The sequence below is a fragment of the Eutrigla gurnardus genome (genome assembly GCF_963514095.1).
Source record: "Eutrigla gurnardus genome assembly, chromosome: 9".
Lineage (NCBI taxonomy): Eukaryota > Metazoa > Chordata > Actinopteri > Perciformes > Triglidae > Eutrigla > Eutrigla gurnardus.
Window position 1 is genome coordinate 21,446,701 of NC_139923.1, and position 22,818 is coordinate 21,469,518.

The window sequence follows — 22,818 nt, forward strand, 5'->3', positions numbered from 1 at the left end:
CTCTCAGCTAATGCCTAATCGTTATGCTTGTGCAGTGATGGCTTAGCTAAGTTTGCGAGACAGGAGTCAGCCGTGGCACCGCTGTGACCCATTTGTATGATGTTATTGCCGTCGTCTTGTTTCGGTGTGCTTATGAAATACATGAACATTAAAAAAAAAAAAGTGGTTCTGAGCATACTGTCACTATCTCTCAACTAATTCCTTTAATTGGGGATCAGCTCACGATCAACACAGAAAAAACACACATCCAAACCCCACTATATGAAGTGGAGGATACATTTAGGAGTCTGCCAGACTGTAGCAGGGCCGACAGGCTGTGGCTGGTTTTGTCTTATAATATCCTTTTGGCTCTCCCTAAGCAGTTCTTGTCACCAATATCACTGATGCTCAGTAGAACGGTACCAATGATTTTCTGGGTGGTAAATCACCACAGCTCGTAGAAAATCACTCCCTCATTCTAGTTCAGGATTAATTAGTCCTAATCTTGGGGCATTTCCAGTGGAGATTTTATATGAAAGACCAATGCATCTTAGTCAGGAGCAATCGGCGATAATTATATTAAAATTAGGAGATTAGATGTTCCCTCGTCTCCTTTATGAACATCAGACAGCATGCTTTGTTATCACATGCTGTTACACAACATGACCACAAGAGGGAACCATTTACTGTTCTGGCAGCTGATGTTTAATCCTGCTCTGGGTTTTGGTTTATTTAAGGATAATATCTCTCCACTGCAAATGTGATATGACAATGATTTTATGTGCTGTTCAAGAATAAAAGGCCTGAAGGAGGACGTTTCCTCTGTGTTCACCATAAATCTGTTTAACTTGAACCCGTCAGCTGATTTTGACATCACGACTACTTTGGATGAGATGCAAAATATGAACATGTGATTCGCAATTTTTAAGGACACATACACTAACAAATGCACTTTTCAGAGGAGGAGACGTCTTATGACCAGCATTGAATGTAATATAAATCAAATGTATGTAGTCATAGCTGGTGTAACCTACTTTACACAGAGTACCTTTTCTTTTAGGATATTTTGAAGTAGTTTAATGAGCTCATTTGTTTTAGGAACACAGACCACATTTTAAATCTGAGAAAAGTAATTTATTAATGTATTTTAAAATGTCTAGAGGGGGCCCTTTAAGAGTCTTCTTGTCTATAGATGTATTCATAAAATTGTTTTTTTTCTGGGTAAAAAAAATTCTGTTGCTCACAGTACCAGAAACGAAAACAAAAGATGCTTTCTGTATTTGGAAATTTAGCATCTCTGAATCTGAGGAGAGCAACACTAGCTCACCAAATAATAATATTTTTAACTGTTTGTCCTACTTCTGCGATCGTTTATCATCAAGTCAAATAAGTTTTCTTGTAGCTTGTCTGTTATAGCTCAGAGCCGAATGGGATGTCCAGCCAAAGGTTTAAAATCCAAATGGTATAAATGTACAATAATGCAAACCCCCCAAAAATCTCACATTGAATAGACTGCAGGAAGAAAGTTTGTATGTAATTGTGCATAATAGCGGGTATTTAATTGATATTATTCAAGTATTTGTTTCATTGCTACTATCGTGTCACGTTTGTGTATCTTCTATAAAGTGTTCACAACATTGACACACAAAAAGTCAGGTTTGTTGCATAAGGTGCCATGGTTTTACCACAGCAGCTCGTTTATTAGCAAAATCATGGAGATTAGTCCACTAATGTGCCCATCCAATGGAAACAGAGGGTCGGGGTCTAGGGGGGATATGTAACTTGAAACCATCACAGATCATGATCAATAACAGTGCACCCAGCCATGTCTGTCTGCACTAAAGACGAATCGACATATGGTCCTACTGTCTGCTACAAGGCCGCCATTGGCATCCTCTTTTCAAAGCTCGTCTTTGCTTCTTGATTCAATGAGGAATGTTACAGTTTGTAGCGGCGCACCAATAACGTGCACTCGTTAATTACAGAGTAGCTTCTTTTTGGTCGCTTAGAAAAATAAAACTTTGAAAGAGGATGACAAGTAGAGGAATAAAGTCCCTTTGCTTTATATTGTGCACATATTCACACAAACGCTCGCACACGCATACACACGCACAAACATACGCACACATGCACACACATTCGGTGGCTTTTGGCCTCAATCAAAACAATGCTCCCACTCGCAGCACACATGCAAATCGCACGTCTGAAAAGGTTTACACACTCTCACATGTGTCAGAGTGAATTGGTCTACAGAGTGACTTGGTCTTGCTTGGTTTGTCCAAGGAGGCAAAAAAAAAAAGAAAAAAAAAAAGAGGATGGAAAATTGAAAAGAAAAACAAAAAGATAATATGGACCCAGGGCGGCTTGGGAGGAGTTCAATGGTAACATTTACATATACCTAACATCTAACTCAACAAAAAGAAACACTGCAACTAAGGCATGCAAGGCAAACAAAAGACGAAAAGTGTTCATTCATGGACGAAAAAAAAAAAAAAAAAAAAAAGTCAAGGCCCCCCTTTTTATATAAAAATTTAAAATAATGATAATAAAAGCTAAAACAAGCACATTTTAAAAACTGTGAAAAATCCCCAGCCATAGACAGTTGTACAAATATTTTACACAAAATGTTTTTTCTACACACCGTCTTTAAAACTTTTAGAGATGAACATAAGTTAATAAGAGGTTAAAAGTGACATTCTCAGCAGGGTCCTATGAAGTTCCCTCCAGTTCAGAGTCCCCTTGAATAAAGTCACTCGGCAAGCCCGCCACCAGGCTGCCTGAACAAAGAGAAGAAAACAAAGACACCGTGATTAGTGGAGAACGATGTGACGGATTCTTCCCCCTCGCCTGTAAGGCAGCAGTCTTACCTTTAGAAAAGGCCACAGTCCTTCAGGTTGTTCTTGATGATGACGTCAGTGACGGCATCAAACACAAACTGGACGTTCTTGGTGTCTGTGGCACAGGTGAAGTGGGTGTAGATCTCCTTAGTGTCCTTTCTCTTGTTCAGGTCCTCGAACTGGCACTGAATGTAAGCTGCTGCCTCCTCGTAGGTGTTGGAGCCTGAAGACAAAGACAACACAGTTTGTTTTCATTGTTGTTGGGAATAACTGACGGGAAAGGTTGGACGCATTTTCCATTTGCTGCGTTCAAATTACAATCGCATATTATAAGTTTGTCCGGATATAAAAATCAGATTCAGCTCTCATATAGCTTAACAAGAAAACACTGTTCTTGATAGCAGGAAGACTCCAAATGTGGAGACCTTGTTGTTTTACACTCAAACAGAATTTGTGTCAGCTTCAGATTTTGATGGTCTGGAAACTGTGAAATCTGAGTGCCAGTAATCATCGGTGAGCGGACAAGGACGCATTGTTAAAAACATGAAGCAGCCCACACAGTTCAAGAGCAGAGCAGGGAGGAGAATAAAAAAGCATCTTTGTGATATCTGTAGAGACTGACACACCTTTGAGTGGCAACAAGGGGCCGACAGACTGAGTGTGGAAATGTAAGACAGTATTTTCTGCACCTCAAATCAGTCTTAAAAAGCAAACATTAAAGACACTACATGCTGCTTCAATGTATTGTCAGGTTCCCTCAGTCAAACCCAATGGGGAGTTTAACCTAGAAAACATAACTTATGATTTAATTTACCATGTCTCATTCCATAAACCTTTCAAGGCCTTGAGCCTTACTAATTAGCTCAATGCTGTCACTTAAAAATCTCAAAACATACCTGGTTTGACTTAATGGTTTATGTGCGACACTAATGTACAACGTACAGTATTTGCATATACAACACAAACTGCTCTGCATATGTGTGTGTTCCCTCTCACCTGCATATTCTGGGTAGCAGATTGTGAGAGGACTCTTCTTGATCTTTTCCTCAAACAGGTCTTTCTTGTTGAGGAAGAGGATGATGGAGGTGTCTGTGAACCACTTGTTGTTGCAGATGGAGTCAAACAGCTTCATGCTCTCGTGCATTCGATTCTGAATGAGAGGAGAGACACACAATGTTGCTGTGACCACAAGAAGCTGAAAAACTGAACGTAAATAGTATTTATATGTCAGAGGGTCTCACCATCTCCTCATCCTCAGCCAGAACCAGGTCATAATCACTCAGAGCCACACAGAAGATGATGGCGGTGACTCCCTCAAAGCAATGGATCCACTTCTTCCTCTCTGATCTCTGACCGCCTACGTCAAACATTCTGCAATACAATGTCAAATAATATACCACACAAACGATCATTAAGGTGCCTCTCAACATCGACTTAGTCATTGAATCTTTAGATTTCCATTATCAATAATTAATGTAATTAAATAATTCAAAATAATAATTTTCTACTACGCTATGCAGGAAAATGAAGTCCTCATTTTTAATCCTGCGTGCGAAACTCTGATTGGTCAAATGTTTTTCCGACCCACAGAAAAAAAGTCAACGACAACAACGCCACACCTTTTTGAATCAGTGAAAATATCAGAGATGTGGACAACTATTCAGAGATCAGGAATCACGCTAGAAACGTGCACCACTCATGTAAATACAGTTAAGACTGACTATGGTGGTGGTTGTACTCACTTGAAGTGCAGGTCCTTGAAAGTGAAGTGCGTTTCCACAATACCAGTAGTTTTGACTCTGGTTCTCAGCACATCCTGTTGGGTGGGCACGTAAGCACCGTGGGATATCCGGTCCAAGTCGTTCAGGTAGCTTTAGGGGAGAAAAGACAGAGAGAAACGTTAAGAACTACAGCAAGATGTTTGCAGACTAAGAGTTGAGATTGGAAGCTATACTGCCAAGTACAGTCCGGCAGTAGTTCCTGTATGTGTGTCAGTGCAGTCAACTCACTAAGCTGCAGAGTCGTTGAGCTGGTACTCCCGGGAGCGGCTGAAGCAGGCCTGAACGCCTCCGTCCTTCCACAGCCGCTGGATGACCCCGGCTAGCTCGCCTGTCATGAAGCCCTCTTCGGCTGAACCCGCCAGGACGAAGAGCTGCCGCGCATCGTCCTATTGAGAAAAAGCACCGCCGATTTAAGTCCACAATTTCTTCTACATACATTAAAGATAGCTTTGCTAAGAAAGTGTTTACAGTGCAATGTCAAATAAGCATTGCTGTATCATCAATGACTTTAGATTTGGTTGAATAACGTATTAGTCATGTATTAATTCTAGTTGGCTGTCTTTGGCTTAAAAAGAGGCAATAATTTTTCATAAAATCACTGTGAGTTCTCTCCTACTGACAAATATGTCTGATTATTAATTATTCACATGCCAATTTGTCAGCGGGAGAGTCCTTTTAACCACGGCATACCAGCTATACAGTGGCTTAATCAGGGGTCAAAATGTTATACTTGTAAGAGCGTATAATCAAGTACGAATAAGCTTTGGGTGTAAAAATGGTCATGAGGGGAGAGCCGTCCCAGTCACGTTGATGCAATGACTAAGCCTTGTGTTATGCCGGGGAAAAGAGTTTACAAAATAAAACAGCAGTCTGTTCAGCAAAAAGAGGAAATAAAATACTGAGAAGTCTGCGCTGTATATATCTGCAGCATGCAGTACTTATTATATACCTCACAACGCAATGACCCAAAAGTCTTCAAAAACCATGTGGAATAGAAATATTGCTGATTATTACTGTTAAACAGCATTCTTGTTGACAGGAAGCTCCTCTGTCCACGAACAAGTACTTCAAATTATCCTGGTCGGCAGCCCAGCAGGGTGACACTATCAGTTGGAAGACCCACGGACAGTTCTTGTGCAAGTAAGCCTCTGAAGCATTTGGAAAGTGATACTAAACCTCTACCAGCTCTATTTGACCTACTGCAGGGAGGGAAGTGAGAAGAAAATTGCCCAGTAGGGAAGGGTTGACATATGACTAACTAGTTGTTGCCCTCATAGCAGAGTTATATATACACACATATGCACAGAAATACAACCGGTAACGTCCCAGGAACAGTGTAAATACCAGCTTTGTTTTACTTCACTCACCGCTCTGGCTGGATCAGCAAAGTCGATCTTGAGGCGTCCCATAGCTCTGATGATGGCAATAATGGACTGGATTGTGTTGCTGTAGACCACAGCCTTGTACTGCTTACACTCCTCTTCTGAGTAACCTGCCTCATGGATGATCCTTGCACACAAAGAGACGATATAAGCATTCCAAGTAGCTGTTTCATGTTCTGAAAGATCATTTGTTTTATTACTTACATTTTAAAATGGCCTTAAATTGTGCAAGTGATTGAGGGTAATATTTACGATTTGTTCTCTTTTAGAGAATTTTCATTTTGCGTGAGATTTCTCGATGAGTTCTGAGTCATGCTTAAACAATTTGTTTATAAATAAAATAATCAACTAATTGAATGTTTTTATTCTCACATAATCACCAACAAACTGTGTCACTGAAGAAAAATGGCTCCACACATTATCATCTGCTTTAGGGGGGAAAAAATGCTCTGGATTGTTTGTATTTCTTAAATGAAATCACAATCAACTTGGGTGACTCGAAGCCCAGGATGCAGCGACAGCACCGTTGCAAAATAGATGTGCAGATAGGGGAAGGGGAGGAGAAATTTGACTTTACAAGTGGGCAATGGCAGACTTTCGCAAGTCAGTCTACATCCGGTGAGTCGGACTAAACATCTATTGATCTAGTAAGCTTTTGTTGACCTATATGGAAGGAATCATGGCTATGTGGGGGGGTCTGGGGGGGGGAGGGGTCCTGTATAATGCCTTCACACGCTGGAACTAAAAAAAAAAAAAAATATCATAATGCAACATAAAACTTGCCATTATGATGGGTACGATTAGATCTATGGTAACACAATTCGCTGCTCACTACAAACTAAAATACTGACCGTCTCAGCAAACCAAAAACACACTTACTTCATCTGTTTAACAATTGTACTTTTGCCAGATTCTCCAGCACCTGTAACAGATAGCAGATGGCACAGAAAATTACAGTTGATACAATTACATTACATTAAATTGTTTTAAGTGTGAATCACAGATGTCAGACCAGTAGGTACAAGTATTCACAATACACCCCAAAAGTAATTTCAAGTTGACAAGTGTGATATAACCACACGCTACATGCATACACAGCTTTTTGTGTGTGTTGAATTAAGAGTTTGCCCTGATACGAGTCTTCTATTAATATGAATTCTTGAAGAGATAATTCTGGTTTAAGTTTATGTCTGTTGTCAAGGCCCTATATGTCATTCATTTATGCACCATGTGAACAAACATGTCCAGACCAGACAACTTTTTGAGTCACTGTGCAGCCCCACAATCAAAACACAAACACCAATTGCTAAATTACTGGCATATAATGGTAGGGATCCACCAATACAACTTTTTCAGTCCCTATACCGATACTTGAACGTTGGGTATTGGCCGAAACCAAGTACCGATCCCAGCGTCTAATCATTAGGCTGTATGCCTCAGTGTGAAGCAACATCGGGCCGTCCAAAATCATGTAAAACCAAATGTAAAAAATACACAAATATAAATCCACTGAATAATTATTATAATAATAATGGTATGCGATACCAGATCAGCCCATTGTCAACGACACATGATCCAGCTATTGGCGGTTATATCCCACCCCCAAAACAAAAAAGCAAATCACTCTCAAATACATACATTTGTTAACTTTAACCTGCAACACATCAGTGACTTCACGCTGTCAGAGAATGCACACTAGTGTCTGAGACCCAATTTGCAGGTCACACTGTAATTGGATTAATCAACTGGATCCTCTGTCAATGAGATTATAGACAGCGTATCATCCCTGGGTTAGAAACTGATGCTGCATCAGAAGGGTTGGCCGTACTCAGAGCTGTCAGATGTCTCTCATATGAACCATATGGTTTATGTGAGATCAATATACAACACTACTTAAGTATGACATCACAGCCTTAAAATAGGCAAATGTTAAGAAAGACGAGACAGATACAAATCGGTGAACCATTTGAATAAACCAAAGAAGAGTTTGGTACATCTCTCTCATACAGCTCCAGCTCCCTCTGAGATACAGAGCATGTTTTCAGCTGAGCACACAACATTTTTAATTACCTTACCTCTGCAGGGACTCTCAACTCCCTGGTGAAGAGAAATGTTCACCAGTTCATCGTCCCTTATGATAAACAGCAATGCACCACAGAGAACACACAGACCTTTGCAGCAAAACATTATAACGGACATAGAAATAAATTCCAGACACACTACCGCACTTCACCGGGCTGCTGAAATGTAAGGGTCTAATGTATGGTAATCATGTCAAAATGTGGAAGAAGTAAAATGGGTCGAGTTTTGTCACAGAGCTAGGTTTGACAGAGGGCCATATTGGACCAGGGAACACACTGAGATGCAGATACCTCCCCAGTCAATAATAAACACTGTGCCTTCCCACTGTGCTCCATTTTTGATCCTGTGTATGAAAATACCATGACACACAAAGATCAATTTTCATGATTTGCATGTGTGCACTGCACAAACAGGCTGCATCTGAGGCAGTCCTCCCACTAAAATCACTCGTCTCAAGAACATTTCATTTAATGCAAACACAACGCTCATGGGGTGCCTGACAGAGCAGCAAACTGCAATAAGCACGTATGGTAAAGCTGCATATTTCACTGTATTTCACAGAAAGACATTGCCAATATGAAGTACATCCATGTGTGTACAGACATATGGTAACTGCCCCATCAGACAAGAAATCCAGAAACTAATGCCAGACATCTCATGCATGTACTTGTGGAAATTGTGAGAAGGAACCAACTGCTGCACCCAAGCATTTGTACATTGTCTGTGATTGGGGAAAAATCCTGTTCCTGACAACAGACCTGTGATGACACACGGACCTGTCTGAACAGAGATCAACTAAAAGATTACTAGAATACTAGTAGATTTTCAAAACAGTGCGTAGTCATGTGTGTGCATGGTCCAGGCAGACATCCAGTTAGCATGCACTAGCTGTCTCTGTTGTGTGTGTATACAGTTGCCACAGATGATTGCGGTCAGCTAGGCTGCGTAGGTTGCTATGCAACAACTTGTCTGTCTTTTCCTGACTGAAACAGCCAGCAGTGGTCATCAGCTACCAGTTACAGGAAGAATCGAGAGAAGGTGTGGCAGTTTTCCTTGAAAAAAAAAATCCAGATCCAACTGTGATATAATGCTGATATAGGGATGTGATCATCTGTAATATTAGTGTTTGTCTTATCCTCCCCTGACTTGAATGAAGTCTTTTAACAACGTGAAACCCCAAGGCTGCATAATGGTTTTAATGATACAGTTTTCTGAACATATTTGGCTGCTCTAGCTGAATGAAATGGGATCGCAAGTGTCCCTGTCTGATTGGACATCTTCAAATGACCACACTTACTGTTTTCCCTCATCAGCTAACATTCATTTGGATAAAATTGAGCATGAATTCTCCATTAGTCATACACTAAGACATCATAAATGTTTTTAATAAAAGCCGATACACCTCTTGAGAAATCATAAACATGAAACATTTTCAGCCTTCCTCCCTGGTCTGGAGTTGACAAAAACATTCAGACTACTTGCCCAACATCTCTGGCATAACCTTTAAACTCGCAAATACATTCATTCATATTCCCACAAACACCAACTTTTACCTCGCGTCGGAGAACATTTGTTTATATTTGTAAAAAAAAAAAAAAAAAAAAAACATTAGCTAATTTTGTAGACTGTAGCAACTGGGGCAATCGGCCTTAAAAAACCCGTTAACGTTAGTATGTATATGAATGGCTTCGAAACAGGAAAAGGTACTGTGATTTAAAATCGTACCAATGGAGTCAATCTGTAACACCAATCACAAACTGTTCATAGATTTTGTAAAGACAACATCACAGACATTGTTTAACCATAAGCTTTCTATGAGCTAACTAATCCGAGCTAGCGACGGTGCGCTAAACTAGCTAAGTAGCTAATTGCTTAGCTAAATTAGCTTACTGACTTAGCGTCGGGGGAATAGCGGCTACTGTGGGAACAAAGCTAATCACACGGCGAACTGATTAGGAGTTTAATGACTGAGCTGATTTAATTTGCTGAGGAGGGAGAAATAAAAAGGAAGTCCAGCAGCAACAACTTTTTTTTTTTTAAGCTAACTGCACCACCATTCATACGAAGCTCCGAAATGTCTCAAACTCCAACGTTACCACTTGTTTGTTTCATCAAAGTTAACCACGTCGAGTTACTAAAAATTTCGCAGCTAGATACACGCTAATTGAGGTAATATAGACGCGTGTTTTAATGTGTAACAGCTGGCTTTCAGTTCGCAGCGGGCGGTGGGCAGTAGGAAAGTCCCTCTCCAGCAAATAGACCGAGACCCCGTCCCTCCGTCCATCCATCTTTCTCTTACCGAGCAGCAGCAGCTTGACCTCCCGGGCAGCCTTTTCTCCGTCGTCCCGCAGATTCCTGTCGATCATCTTGCTCCTCTCCTGCGCCGCCTTGTCGTCCGTGCTCAGCGTACATCCCATCTTCTTCTAAACTGACCTCCGAATAAATAATAAAAAAAAAAGATATAGCAGACTATAACACAACTTTAACTATGAGTGTAACGACATGCAAAGGCTACCGAGCTAGCATCCAGTGAGGAGGAGGAGGAGGAGGAGGGCGAGGAGGAAGGAGGAGGCAGTATGTCTACACTTGAGATTCAAACACGCCCTTTTGCCTCGCACTCAAGCTCCCGAATTCACGACCAACACGCAAATATGAATAAACCACAACGCGCGGCTTTCGCTCCAGCTGGCTTCTCTGCTTGTGTTCCGGGGGTCGAGCAGAGCCTGTATCGTTCGCATTAAGGCGTGGACGGGCGACAAATTGTTAGCTTCCTGTTCCTCGGGCATACATGCGAACTGCGCATGCGCAGCAGAGCAACAAGCTTCTTTTACATTTTTAAGCTTCTTATTGATTTTGGGGTTGGAAAACGATTTACTCCAAGAAAACACAGAAGAAACAGACGAAGATTTAGGCACGATCAAAGTAGAAATACGTATGGGAAGTCAAACATTCGAGATGCTTTGTTAGGAATGATGAAATAGTGGAACATTTGCATTTGCATCTCATCATTTGGATTTATTTGACTTAGTAGTTTATGATGTTGGTTTTAGTAAATTTGACGTCATCAACACCAAATAGAGATTTAATAGCATAGGCCAATCATGTTTATTCACCTAATCAAAAACGTCTACTCAGTAATTTCAAAAATGATTTTGAATGAATAAGTAGACATGCAAATGCAGTATTAGTAATCAGGCGACAAGACAGGCAAATCAGCTGTTATTACACTGTGGCACATATTTGTTTTGTTTATGCAAGTATGAATAGGAGTGGAACAGATCAATATAATACATACATGGAGTCACTACTGATTTGCATTGCAACCCTCTGTCATGAGATGCCATGTTTGCATGTGCAGCCCAGACACAAACAGCTTTCTGTGTTGAAAGCTTCAGCTCTTTGAGAAACTTACACCTTTAAACAGAATAAGCATATATATACGTCATATATAGGTGACTTTGATTTCTTTCTTCACATCTTTTTGCCAAATTTAAGACATTTGTTTAAATTCTAAATCAACATTTCGATACTCAAGTTCAAGTTCAAATGTTTAAAGGTTTATCCGTCATTACAACAAGTTGCTCTGATGGGGAAGAAGGCCTGCTGTCCTTTAGTGATCGGCATCCCTGTGAGGTAATGAAAGGACACAAACAAGGGTTAGACGCTGTGGTTAAGCTTTTTCCATCACCACATCCAGGAATTCAAATGGCCGGTGGATGATTGTGTGATTCAGCCTTCAGAGCTGTGTGGCAAAAGCACCTGGAATCTGCAATCGGCGATGAAAACATCAGAATGTATTGTATGATTGTGCATAGAAATACAAATGCAGATTGAAAAATCGAGTTATCTTGTAATGTTCTACCTCAAGTGAATCTTCATATTCTCAATGGTTTTATATGGACGGGATGGGAAAGGGTTGAGATGTGGTCAGCATTCATCTCCTCATTTTACATATCCATTGCAGATGGCCCGACATCATGCAAACCAGCACCATATTCTTTTCCTAATCATTCTAAGTGAACATGAAAAGATTTTCATATGCATTTGCAACAGGAGAGGCGAGGCCGCAGGTCAACAGAACAAAACCCTTTTCTAATAATCAAAAGATTAAACGGAGCAGTTTTGAAAGCAGGAAATGTTCGTTTTTGGGGGTTTATTTCTGTGCGGATAGGGACGTGTTATTATTGTTGCCATGGAACAACCGTGCCGCAGCACCCGCCGAGCAACAGGAAATGTTTTGACGCTTTTCAAGTGACGGAGTCTCATGAGTGTTAGATGAAAGGTGAAACGAAAGAGCAGCTTGTCAGCACTCTGATGCTCATTATGTCCCACAGAGATCAGGGCCCCCAATTGGGACCTAATATGTATGTGTGTATGTGTGTGTGTATTTGTTGTGCAGGCCTCTACACCGCTGCAACTATAGCTGCAAAACATTTATTTTCTACTGTTTAAACATCAGTCAGCTCATTCTGTGTGTTTCAAACATTCAAACAACATCTGTGAACTCGAAGCAGTCATCGCATCGATCGGGACCAGGACATCGACCAGGCGTCAGCCACAAACCATGCATTAATAGAGACCCCTCCTGCACTTACCCGTATATTAATTAAGCCCCATACTTAGGTCGCATGATGGCAATACACAGCCATCGTCATGACAACTGCACAAACCCCATTAGAATTTGAAGAAGAGACATGCAGTAGAAATCGATAGAAAAGCCTGTAAAAGCTCGGTAGCCTTTGCTTGTTGTTACACTCATAGTTAATGGGGACATATCATAAAACCCTTTGATATATAAACTGTGAAATAAGAAGTCCCCATCAGTTTTCATTGTTTTGTTTTTTTTGGTTGTTGATTTTGTTTTCTCATGTCACCTGCAGGCTTATTTGAATATACTGCCCCCTTTCTGAGTATCTCTGCAAGCTGTTTGAGCACCACCTTTGCAAAGGTACTACATCTTCCTCGCAGGCCAAACAGAGCAGACTAGGCCTTTGCAGGAGGCGGGGCTTAAAGAGACAGGCCTAAAACAGAGCGTTTCAGACACAGGATGTACTTTCTGACGGGCAGTATGAGAAAAAGAATGTGTTTTTTGAAAGTTGATTAAAGATTGTTAACATGTTAGTAGAAACCAAAAATGTAAGTACGAAGCTGAATCTAAGCATGTTATGTGCCATGTAAGGCGTTCTTCTTGTCACACTACTAATCAAGAGATCGGATTGCACTGGAGCTGGCCTCACTTATTTGGAGACTTTGGTTTGCAAACGGATGCAGGATTGTTGCATCACTTCCTATTTCGGTTAAGATTAGCTTCAGTTTACAGATGAGTTATTTTAAACATCCAGTCAGTTGCCCGCAGTGTCCGTCTCCTGTTTAGTTTGTCACATAAACTCTAAAGATATGTTCACTCGCTTCACATTAACACAGTGGATGATGAGTGCTCTACATGATAGTTGTCTGCATGTCATGTGAGGCAGCAGAGGAAACTGCATGTGGAGGTTTTGGAGAGAGAAAAAAAGAAAAACATGAATCCTCCAGATGGCAGCAGAGTCATGAGGCAACCAGTCAGTATGACAGAAACATGAGAGCTGATAACCGGTGGCTGAAGATGTGACTTTTAATGGCGTCTTGGAGTAAAAATGGATGCCTTTCATCTGTGTGTTCACGTGCTAATGATAGATAGATGGTTCTACTGTGTAACCTCATTTTATGATTCTAATTTGAATTGGTCTCAGCGGATCCTGGGTATAAAAGTTGTCCCTTTAATTCATCCATCCATCCATTTTCTACCGCTTATCCTGTATTTAGGGTCACGGGGGGGCTGGAGCCAATCCCAGCTGTCATTGGGCGAAGGCAGGGTACACTCTGGACAGGACGCCAGTCTATCGCAGGGCCGACATGTAGAGACAGACAACCATTCATGCTCACATTCACACCTACGGGCAATTTAGAGTCACCAATTAACCTATCCCCATCTTGCATGTCTTTGGACTGTGGGAGGAAGCCGGAGAACCCGGAGAGAACCCACGCTTACACGGGGAGAACATGCAAACTCCACACAGAAGGAACCCGGGCTGACCCGGGAATCGAACCCAGGACCCTCTTGCTGTGAGGCGAGAGTGCTACCCACTACACCACCGTGCAGCCCCCCCTTTAATTCAGTTCATTAAAACTTAAAAGGCCACTCGGTTCCGTTTATTCGTCACTACTGTGAAAACAGTCGTATATGTATATTATTTTCCTAGAAAAGCCTGTGTGTGCGTTAGTGTTTTGTCTGTCAGTTGGAAATAAGCTGCAGGGAAGAGATGCTGAGCGTAGTGCTTTAATGTTGCTAACACCTTTCATTTGACGAAGACATCATTTTAGAAATCAGTGCGCTGTTTTGCAGGTTTCTGATCAACAAAGAAAAGATTTGTTGGGAGTTGTGTGATTAAAATGTATCTATAGCCCAAGTTTGTGCCTCTATTATGATTAGATTAGAGTCACAGAACTAAGCATCTGTTTTACTCAAAAAAGAACACCTGATCTTTCAAAAACCCAAAAGTTAATTCTGCAACACTTTTCTGGAGCTGTTTCCAGAATCTCCAAGACTCTAATCACAATCAGGATTAGAACATATTTACCCCACCGTACAATGTGTTCAATTTATGCAACAAAAAACTAAATGTAAAACATTTTGGTATAAGTTATATCTGTATGATTTACTTAAAAGTAACTTAAAATATCATACAAAAGGAGTAAAGACAAATAATTAAAAATCGTGAGGCAGGGGGAATATTTTCTCTTTTTTTTTTTTAGTTAAAAGGGTCCTTGAAGCTTCTGGAGATACCTTTAACGAGCTTACACAGCTCTGTGACTCAATTTTATTATTATTTTTTTATTATGTACTCCCAAAGTGGGTGTGAACTCAGTGATGACTTACAGTCTTTGATGAATCTTGAAATCGTGAAGATTAAATTGTCACGACTTGCTCCAGGCTCCGAGAAGAGTTACAGTAAATGTCTGTGTCATCAACATTATCCAATTAGCACATGATGTAGTATACAATAATGTGAGCACAGAAATGTCTCTCTCTTCATGTCATACATTTTATGAATTAACATCTTTGTTAACATGGATGCACCAATGAATTTCAGAAAATACAAGGCTGTCTTGTCTGGGTGAAGTGTTACATGGAAGGCTGCTATTGTGCAAGGCCGCTCTCCATTCAGACAGCTGCTTGGGCTCCGACTAGATGACCTCATTTCCCTGTAGCCTTCGGGTTCTGCTTCATATAGTGAATAGGAAAGAGCTTCATTGTTAGATGTTTTTTTTTCTTTATTATTCCTCGAGCACAAGCAGTGGTGGGTGGTAACCTTTGAATGATGGTGTTCTTCTTACCGTGAAGAAATTAGGACGGATCTATATCATTTTTAGGACTCATGGTTTGGAGAGTGATGTGCTTGCACGGACAAGAAACGGAGGAAGTCAGCAAATGCGTGAAAATAAGAAAAAGAATGATCAGAGAGGTGAAAGGGCAGTTTGCAAGGTTTGATGGCTTTTATCACTTATGGTGCTTTACAGCAATATACATCACATGCCCTGCAGCAGCGCATTCTTTATGGTTTCTCTCCTTTTAATCTCGAACACTTTCGTTTCATTTCTGCGTTGGGCTTTTTGAACGTAGGTCAGCTTGCACAGAACAAAACACATATTCCTCCTGACACAATAAAATAAAGGATTTGCTGACTTTTACAAGCAGATTCTCACATGCAGACACTAAGTCAGAGCCTGTGTGAGGAAGCCTTCGTATGATTTTACCTCACAAAGAAATCCCCAGTGGCCACGAGGACTAGACGCGACTCTCCAACACTTACGGATCGACCATTCAAACGTCCAACTATTCCTCTAACTGTTTGACCATTCAGTTACTTATTATCCTTATTATCAGAGCCTAATTCAATCTATGTTGAAAGGTCTGTATTATCATATCATCAGGGGGGTTAATACTGCTTATTATATTCGTAAAACTTTTTTTTTTTTAGATTTAGAATTACTACAAATAACAAGACCTATACCAAATTGGAAAATGGAGCTTACAGGAAACCAAAGACACACAAAAAACACACGTGGAGACACACAGTCAAAACCTCCTATTGATTTGTGTTCAATGGTGAAAAAGCAGAAGAGAAGCTCACAGTCACATGGTTTTCAAAGACAAACTGGTTCTACGTCAAGTTCATAAAATAGTATGATATTGAAATAAATGTGCAGACATCTTACGCAGTTTTCATTAGATCCAGGCCAATCAAGTAATAGACCGACCAGTGTGCCTTAAGTCTGGATCAGGTCTGTTTGATGGGACGCCCCTCGTTTCATTTGCAATACTGTTTCATGGCGCTATACCATTATTCTTTGCGGTAATTCCATCAAAGTAAGGTCATCCACCAACTGGGGCGTACTGCGTCACAGGTTTGGTTAAAAGGTCAAAACAACAGAGTCTTAAAGGTTAACGTCCTGCAGCAACAGAACAACAGTGCGATCCTTTACTTTTATCCGCTTTTTAATAGTGCTTTACTATTGTCCACATTCTCACTTACAGCTTGTGTTACGCAGGAGAACGTGATGTGTCTTTGCTGGAGAGTGCCAGCGCTTTCCAAGGTCCTGAAACTAACATGTCACTCCGTCTGTCTCCCTCTCTTGTTTATTCAAATTTGCGACCCTAGCTTAAGGGATGCAAGACCACTAATAGCCCCCATAACCCTTCCCTGCTGCCAGTCTCTCTTTCTGTCTCTCTCCAACGCACACACACACACACACACACACACACACACACACACACACACACACTGGCTGTTGTCAGAGGAGGAGCGACATCAACGTCGGGTTACTTTCTGCTTCTCTCTGCTCTAGTGTGTGGACCAAGGTGAGCGTAACATGGACCAAACTAAAACAGCTTCCCAGCAGATAAGGTAAGATAAGATTTCTTACTCACTTATTTATTTAGAAAATTACCCTTAACTTAAGGACTACTTGGGGCAGATTTTAATATCTGTAAACTGAGGCACTGGTAGAGTGTAGTAGCCTATTTGGCACCCTTAATCCAGAAAATATTTTCCCTTACTTGCTTCCTTACACTGTAGGAGAAAAGCTTGAGCCAAGTGAAGAAATGTGAGTTATATACAAATGTCACAACATTCTGAACGATAGAAAGATGAAGCAATATTATGGGAACATTGAAATATAAATGGAGATGTCACTATAAACTTATTTACAAATATGATATGTTATTGATTGAAATTTTACCCTCCACATGCCGTTTCAGCTTCCTGAAACAGCAGCTTCCTGAATTACCTTGTTGTTGAAAGGTGCTTTACAAATACAATTGCCTTGCCTTGCCTTCTAGTACTAGTAGAGTAGAACTGGGTTTTATTCCCAAGGTTGCTTTTGTTGTTTATCTTAATTTCTGTCCCGAGCTGAAAGGTTTCAATCAACCACCAGCATCAGATCCCGTTTCTGGATTCCCCCGTCTCCCTGCTCCGGAGGAATCCCCCTGGTTACACTGTGTTTGCATTCAAGAGGGAAATTAGATTTCAAACAGGCCGGCCTATTAGATGAAATCATGTTTTTTAATCTTTGCTCATTAACTCTTTTAATTCTGTCCCCTGAGATGGACTCCCCCATTTGACTCCCTTATAAAAATGCCCAGTCTAAAAAAAAAATCTTCTTTTGTGCACTCTCCTTATAATTTCAGATTTATTTTGTAGTTCTTCCTACAATCTGTTATTTTCTGCTGTTATTCTTTCTCCCCTCTGCACTTGTTCCTTGTGCTGCCTCCATGGCATTGCTGCATTGAATATTCAGTGGTTTTCTCTAGTCTCTGTTACACTGCCTTCACTATACTACAAGGCCAAAGATCAGGTAGATGTGAAATGTCCCACTCTTCAGATTCAGAACACATTGCTCTGAAATAACAGCGTGTGGCAAACCGATCTGCCCATTCGCTTCAAACTACTGAAGAAAAATATAATTCAAATGTTGCTTTTGGTGTATTTACATGCTTTGCAGCTGCTGGTTGAAGTGAAATCCAATAAGTGCAACAACAAATTATGTTACGGATTTCCCGTTAGAAACATGTTTGTCCTGAAAGAATTATAGTAAACAATAAAAATACATTTATGAGGTAGAAATCTTGTTTGAGATGAAATAATTAAATAGTGCAACACTTTGGTGCCTGTAGTCGTTAAATCCCCCTTTTGATGGAACTGTGTACTCTGTGTAACATCTGCTCTTGTCTCTGCAAACAACCCCCTTGTTTTCACCGCCTCTACTGCCGGTTACCGCTGACTGCAGCTGACTGTTGTATCGTGTTCATGATATCAAAGACAGTAGCGACTTCTTAAAGCCGAGCTTACCCTGCCAGATGAGTACTACTATACCCTAGAAGCAGATTACCGGTACAGCTGTTGCAGGCAGCATCTGCTGGATCTAATTACTTTGTTTCTGTGCCTGTCAGGGAAATACACTTGGCCTCTGTGACTCTCTCCAGTAGTCCTGGATTACAATTAGGGAGTTCCAGTAATGTAGGTCTTATTAGTGTGAATGAATGGAAGAAGTGAGGATGGGCTTGTGAGCATGCAGTCATCTCCCGCTCTGTTACTAACCAATTTCACATCACATGGAAGTACTTCACACAAGCTTGATAGTATATATATACTTTTTATATATCTGGCCGAAACGCAAAACCTCCTATCTGAAAAAAAATCACTTTTTTGAGAAAACAATAAATCTTGCAGAATGCTATTTATTAAGGATACCCAATACAGACTAGATATTGTTAACCTTCCTCGTCATCATCATCAGAAAATCCTGCAGAGAGGAGGTTTTGCTTTTTGGCCATCGATGTCCGAAACTCTGTTTAATGTGCTGCTGCTGTCTTGACCAGCACACTCTTGTAAAGAGGTGAAAAAAATTCTGAGGGTGTGGAGTTAGAAAAAAAAAAGTGAACATACCCGACCTCTAGCCTGCAAGGCCTGAGGCTAAAGTAACCGCTAAGGGCATTAAGACAAGATAAAAACACATGGAATCATAGAAAGACAATATAAAAAGACACCAATAATTAGGATTCAAAGGGTAAGACACACACACACACACACACACACACACACACACACACACACTTTCTCATCTGTGACAGAAAAGGCACAAAATGGGTCTTTGATCCGTAAGTGATAGAGTTACAGACGCTGTAATGCAGTTTCATCTGGCTGTAAGAGCAGGAAGGAAACATCTCTCAGGTACAGTATGATGTTATCATGTGGCCTAATGGAGTCACTTACATGGTTTTACCACTATGCAGCAACCTTCATGGTCCCAACTAACAGTCTTTACATTGATTTTCTGATCAGAATACATCAGTTAATCACATTGCTATGCTGCGCGTATCGTCTATTCCTGATGTTTCTTGGTTTTAACGTAGTAGCAACCGTAATGATAATTTGCCTTGATTGAGGTGTTTTGCTGTCTGTACACACACACACACACCGAGATAATTGGGAGATGTTAGGAAATAACTCCTTTATATCTGCAGGATTAAGATCACATCTTGGATCTCAAGCACAGGTAATAAACTCTTCAAAGGAATCTTGTGACATTCAAGGCCAAATGGGAAAATTAAATTAACTCTCAAGAACTGTAGGTGGCCTTGTCCCATGGTCCTGTTTAAGTTAACAATATTAATAATAACAATACTAATAATAATATTTCCAGACTTCCAGGTCACTTAAGATGTGGGTGAAGAGAGACGCTCAGCAACGAAACCATAAATACATGTACAAAAATACCTTACACCAAGTATCAGTATTAAATCAAAAGAAAAAGTTTAAATACATAGCATCTAAGATGATTATACAATAACAGCTGAATACATTCCCAACCTTCTAATGTGTTGTTCCTGATATGAGTATGAGGGACACTGGCGTATATTTTAAACACAGCTGCTGCCTTTATTTGCTCACCTGTTCATCCTTCACACATCGGCCAAACCGTGAGCTCAAAAACACTCAAACACCTGTAAAATGTTGACACACTGAAAGTCACGCTCGGTTTTGCATCTGTAACTGTGCGGACAGATAAAAAGCATGCACGACCAGGAAAGAACTGGCATCAACAACAGGGCAAAGTACTTGCAAAAAGACTGATTACTTCATAATATCTGTGTTTGCCAGGTATTGTACGGATGTGACTCCAGCCTGAGAGGGATAGCCGAAAAACCCGACAGTATGGAGACTCTGAATTCCTCTTACACCACCAACATCAGCGGCGATGAGAACGCCGGCCTCTTCTCCGGGAGCCCGTACTCCACCGTGGAGATTGTCCTCATCATCCTGGTGGCCGGATCTCTGAGTCTGATCACCGTCATCGGAAACATCCTGGTCATGCTCTCCATCAAGGTTTGAGTTTTTCTGTTCCAAACATCCATCTCCAGATAAGTTGAACAGCACGCCCCGACTTAAGAGATAAGAGTTCAGCATGTGCAACTGTGGGCAGAGAGGTAATCTAATAGAAATGAGAAAACACACATCACAGCGCACAAAAAAAGATTAGCATCTGACAAGCTGCCCCATGTTGTTTCTCTAAAGGTAAACAGGAACCTGCAGACTGTCAACAACTACTTCCTGTTCAGTCTGGCCTGTGCAGACCTCATTATCGGCGTCTGCTCCATGAACCTCTACACCGTCTACATTGTGATTGGCTACTGGCCCCTGGGAGCCGTGGTGTGTGACCTGTGGTTGGCTGTTGATTATGTTGTCAGCAACGCCTCGGTCATGAACCTGCTCATCATCAGCTTCGACCGCTACTTCTGTGTCACCAAACCGCTCAGCTACCCAGCACGCCGCAGCACCAAGATGGCGGGTCTGATGATCGCCGCCGCCTGGGTCTTGTCCTTCATCCTGTGGGCTCCCGCCATTTTGTTCTGGCAGTTCATTGTGGGCGGGAGAACCGTGCCACCAGGTGAGTGCTACATCCAGTTCTTCTCAAACCCTGCGGTCACGTTTGGCACGGCCATCGCGGCTTTTTACCTGCCGGTGGCCATCATGATCTACCTCTACTGGCGCATATCCAAGGCCAGTCGCAGCCGCATGAGGAGGGACAGCAGGAAGGCCTCAGGTACGAGTCTGGCAGAGGGCCCCTCCCACAGCCAGGAGGACAGGTGTGAGAGCCAGAACAACTGCCTCACGACGAGAGAAGCTCAGGTGGAGGCCGGAGATAGGAAGGAGAAGGAAATGTTGCAGCAGCACAATGGAAGCAGGCAGGAAGAAAGAACTGACCAGGTGGACTCCACGGAAGATAGCAACCACGCTTCAACGTCCAAGGACACTGCGGCATCTTCACAGAAAGCTTCGAATGGGAAAAACACGAATCAAACACAGCCGCCATCCCCGGGGAACTCTGCTGCTGACAGGCAGAGTCTGGCTACAAGGACTCTGTTGAAGGTAAAGCTTGTACATTATGATTCAGATGACTACATAATCGCAGATTTGATTTATAGCTCCAGGTTTATGAGTATGGTAATGTCAACATTCATTGTCCCCTGAGGGTGAAGCACAATGACTTTTGCGACCCAAACTTGGGTCAACGTTATTAAAAAGGCATCGTCTTCTCCTCCTCTCACTTCCAGGTGACGAAGCAGAGTGCTGTGGCGAAGTGGAAACGGAAGGGCATTTCTTCCAGGGAGAAAAAGGTGACGCGCACCATCATGGCCATCCTGGTGGCCTTCGTCGTCACGTGGACGCCGTACAACGTGATGGTCTTGATCAACACCTTCTGCTCCGTCTGCATCCCGAACTCCCTCTGGACCATCGGCTACTGGCTCTGCTACATCAACAGCACCATCAACCCAGCCTGCTACGCCCTCTGCAACGCCACCTTCAAAAACACCTTCAAGCACCTGCTCATGTGCCAGTACAAAAACATACGCACAGCACGATGAGGACGGAAGGACTGAGTCTGTGAGGGAGTTCATAATAATGTGATAAATCTTGGTATGTATATATAGGAGTGAACATAGTGTTAAAATATAGACTAGGTGTGTTCTCATTGTGCACTCCATTATGTGACGTGATCCAACTGCCATCGAAATTATGTTTATGTGACACGCTATTAACTTTTGAAATACATGCTATATTATAATTTTTAAGAAGATGCATTCTGGTGAGAAGGTGGTTTATTGTAGAAAAAATGTCAGCTGGGGTTTTGCTTTCATAGGATATTCTACCCTGTATGTTGTTTGATATGCAACCTCTTAACCCAACAGTAAGATTGTGGTAAATGTGATGGCTTTGTGACCAAAACAGTGATTTTTATATCTAGAATAATAGCATAAGTCGCGTATAGTAGATCATATACTTGAGGAAAAGACACTTTATTATTGATATAATGAGGTGTGAACGATGAAAACATCTGCAAAACAGAAACATCGGCCTGAACCTGAACCTTTTCAATTTGAGTTACGGAAAGAGGATAAAAGAGTATCAGCAGCTGTAAACTGATGTGTGACTGGGTGTGTGTGTGTGTGTGTGTGTGTGTGTGTGTGTGTGTGGTTAGACTTGTCACCTTAAGATAATGACATCTGTAATCCATGTAATTGTGAAATTAGCCCAAATGTGATATTTGTCCTTATCGTCCCCTCTTTCATGTATTAATACGTGTTTTTGATAATTAAAAAAAAAGAGAGATAATGAGAGTTGCTTTGTCTTTGTTATAACCTAAAACATGCTG

General features: G+C 41.4%; 3 protein-coding genes across 4 annotated transcripts in view; 1 reads left to right on the plus strand and 2 right to left on the minus strand.

Moving 5' to 3' along the window:
* LOC311018118 (ubiquitin-conjugating enzyme E2 H-like) overlaps positions 1-22,818 on the minus strand; it is a 60,518-nt gene that overhangs the window by 12,543 nt on the left and 25,157 nt on the right. The window lies entirely within an intron of this gene.
* On the minus strand, positions 1,637-10,775 carry LOC311018124 (guanine nucleotide-binding protein G(i) subunit alpha-1). 2 transcript variants are annotated; one of them, XM_084016931.1, is made up of 9 exons: positions 10,361-10,775; positions 6,859-6,901; positions 5,965-6,106; positions 4,826-4,983; positions 4,559-4,687; positions 4,058-4,187; positions 3,813-3,966; positions 2,847-3,039; positions 1,637-2,752 (listed from the first exon to the last, which is right to left on the minus strand). In XM_084016931.1, exons 1-8 carry the CDS (start codon positions 10,476-10,478, stop codon positions 2,849-2,851), a joined length of 1,065 nt encoding a protein of 354 aa, XP_083873057.1. In that variant the 5' UTR covers positions 10,479-10,775; the 3' UTR covers positions 1,637-2,752; positions 2,847-2,848. The 2 variants fall into 2 exon arrangements, with proteins under 2 accessions (XP_083873057.1, XP_083873056.1); XM_084016930.1 differs by having other exon boundaries at positions 1,637-2,756; positions 10,361-10,774.
* On the plus strand, positions 16,892-22,716 carry LOC311019237 (muscarinic acetylcholine receptor M2-like). The gene is made up of 4 exons (XM_084018514.1): positions 16,892-17,009; positions 20,265-20,489; positions 20,679-21,533; positions 21,719-22,716. Exons 2-4 carry the CDS (start codon positions 20,319-20,321, stop codon positions 22,028-22,030), a joined length of 1,338 nt encoding a protein of 445 aa, XP_083874640.1. The 5' UTR covers positions 16,892-17,009; positions 20,265-20,318; the 3' UTR covers positions 22,031-22,716.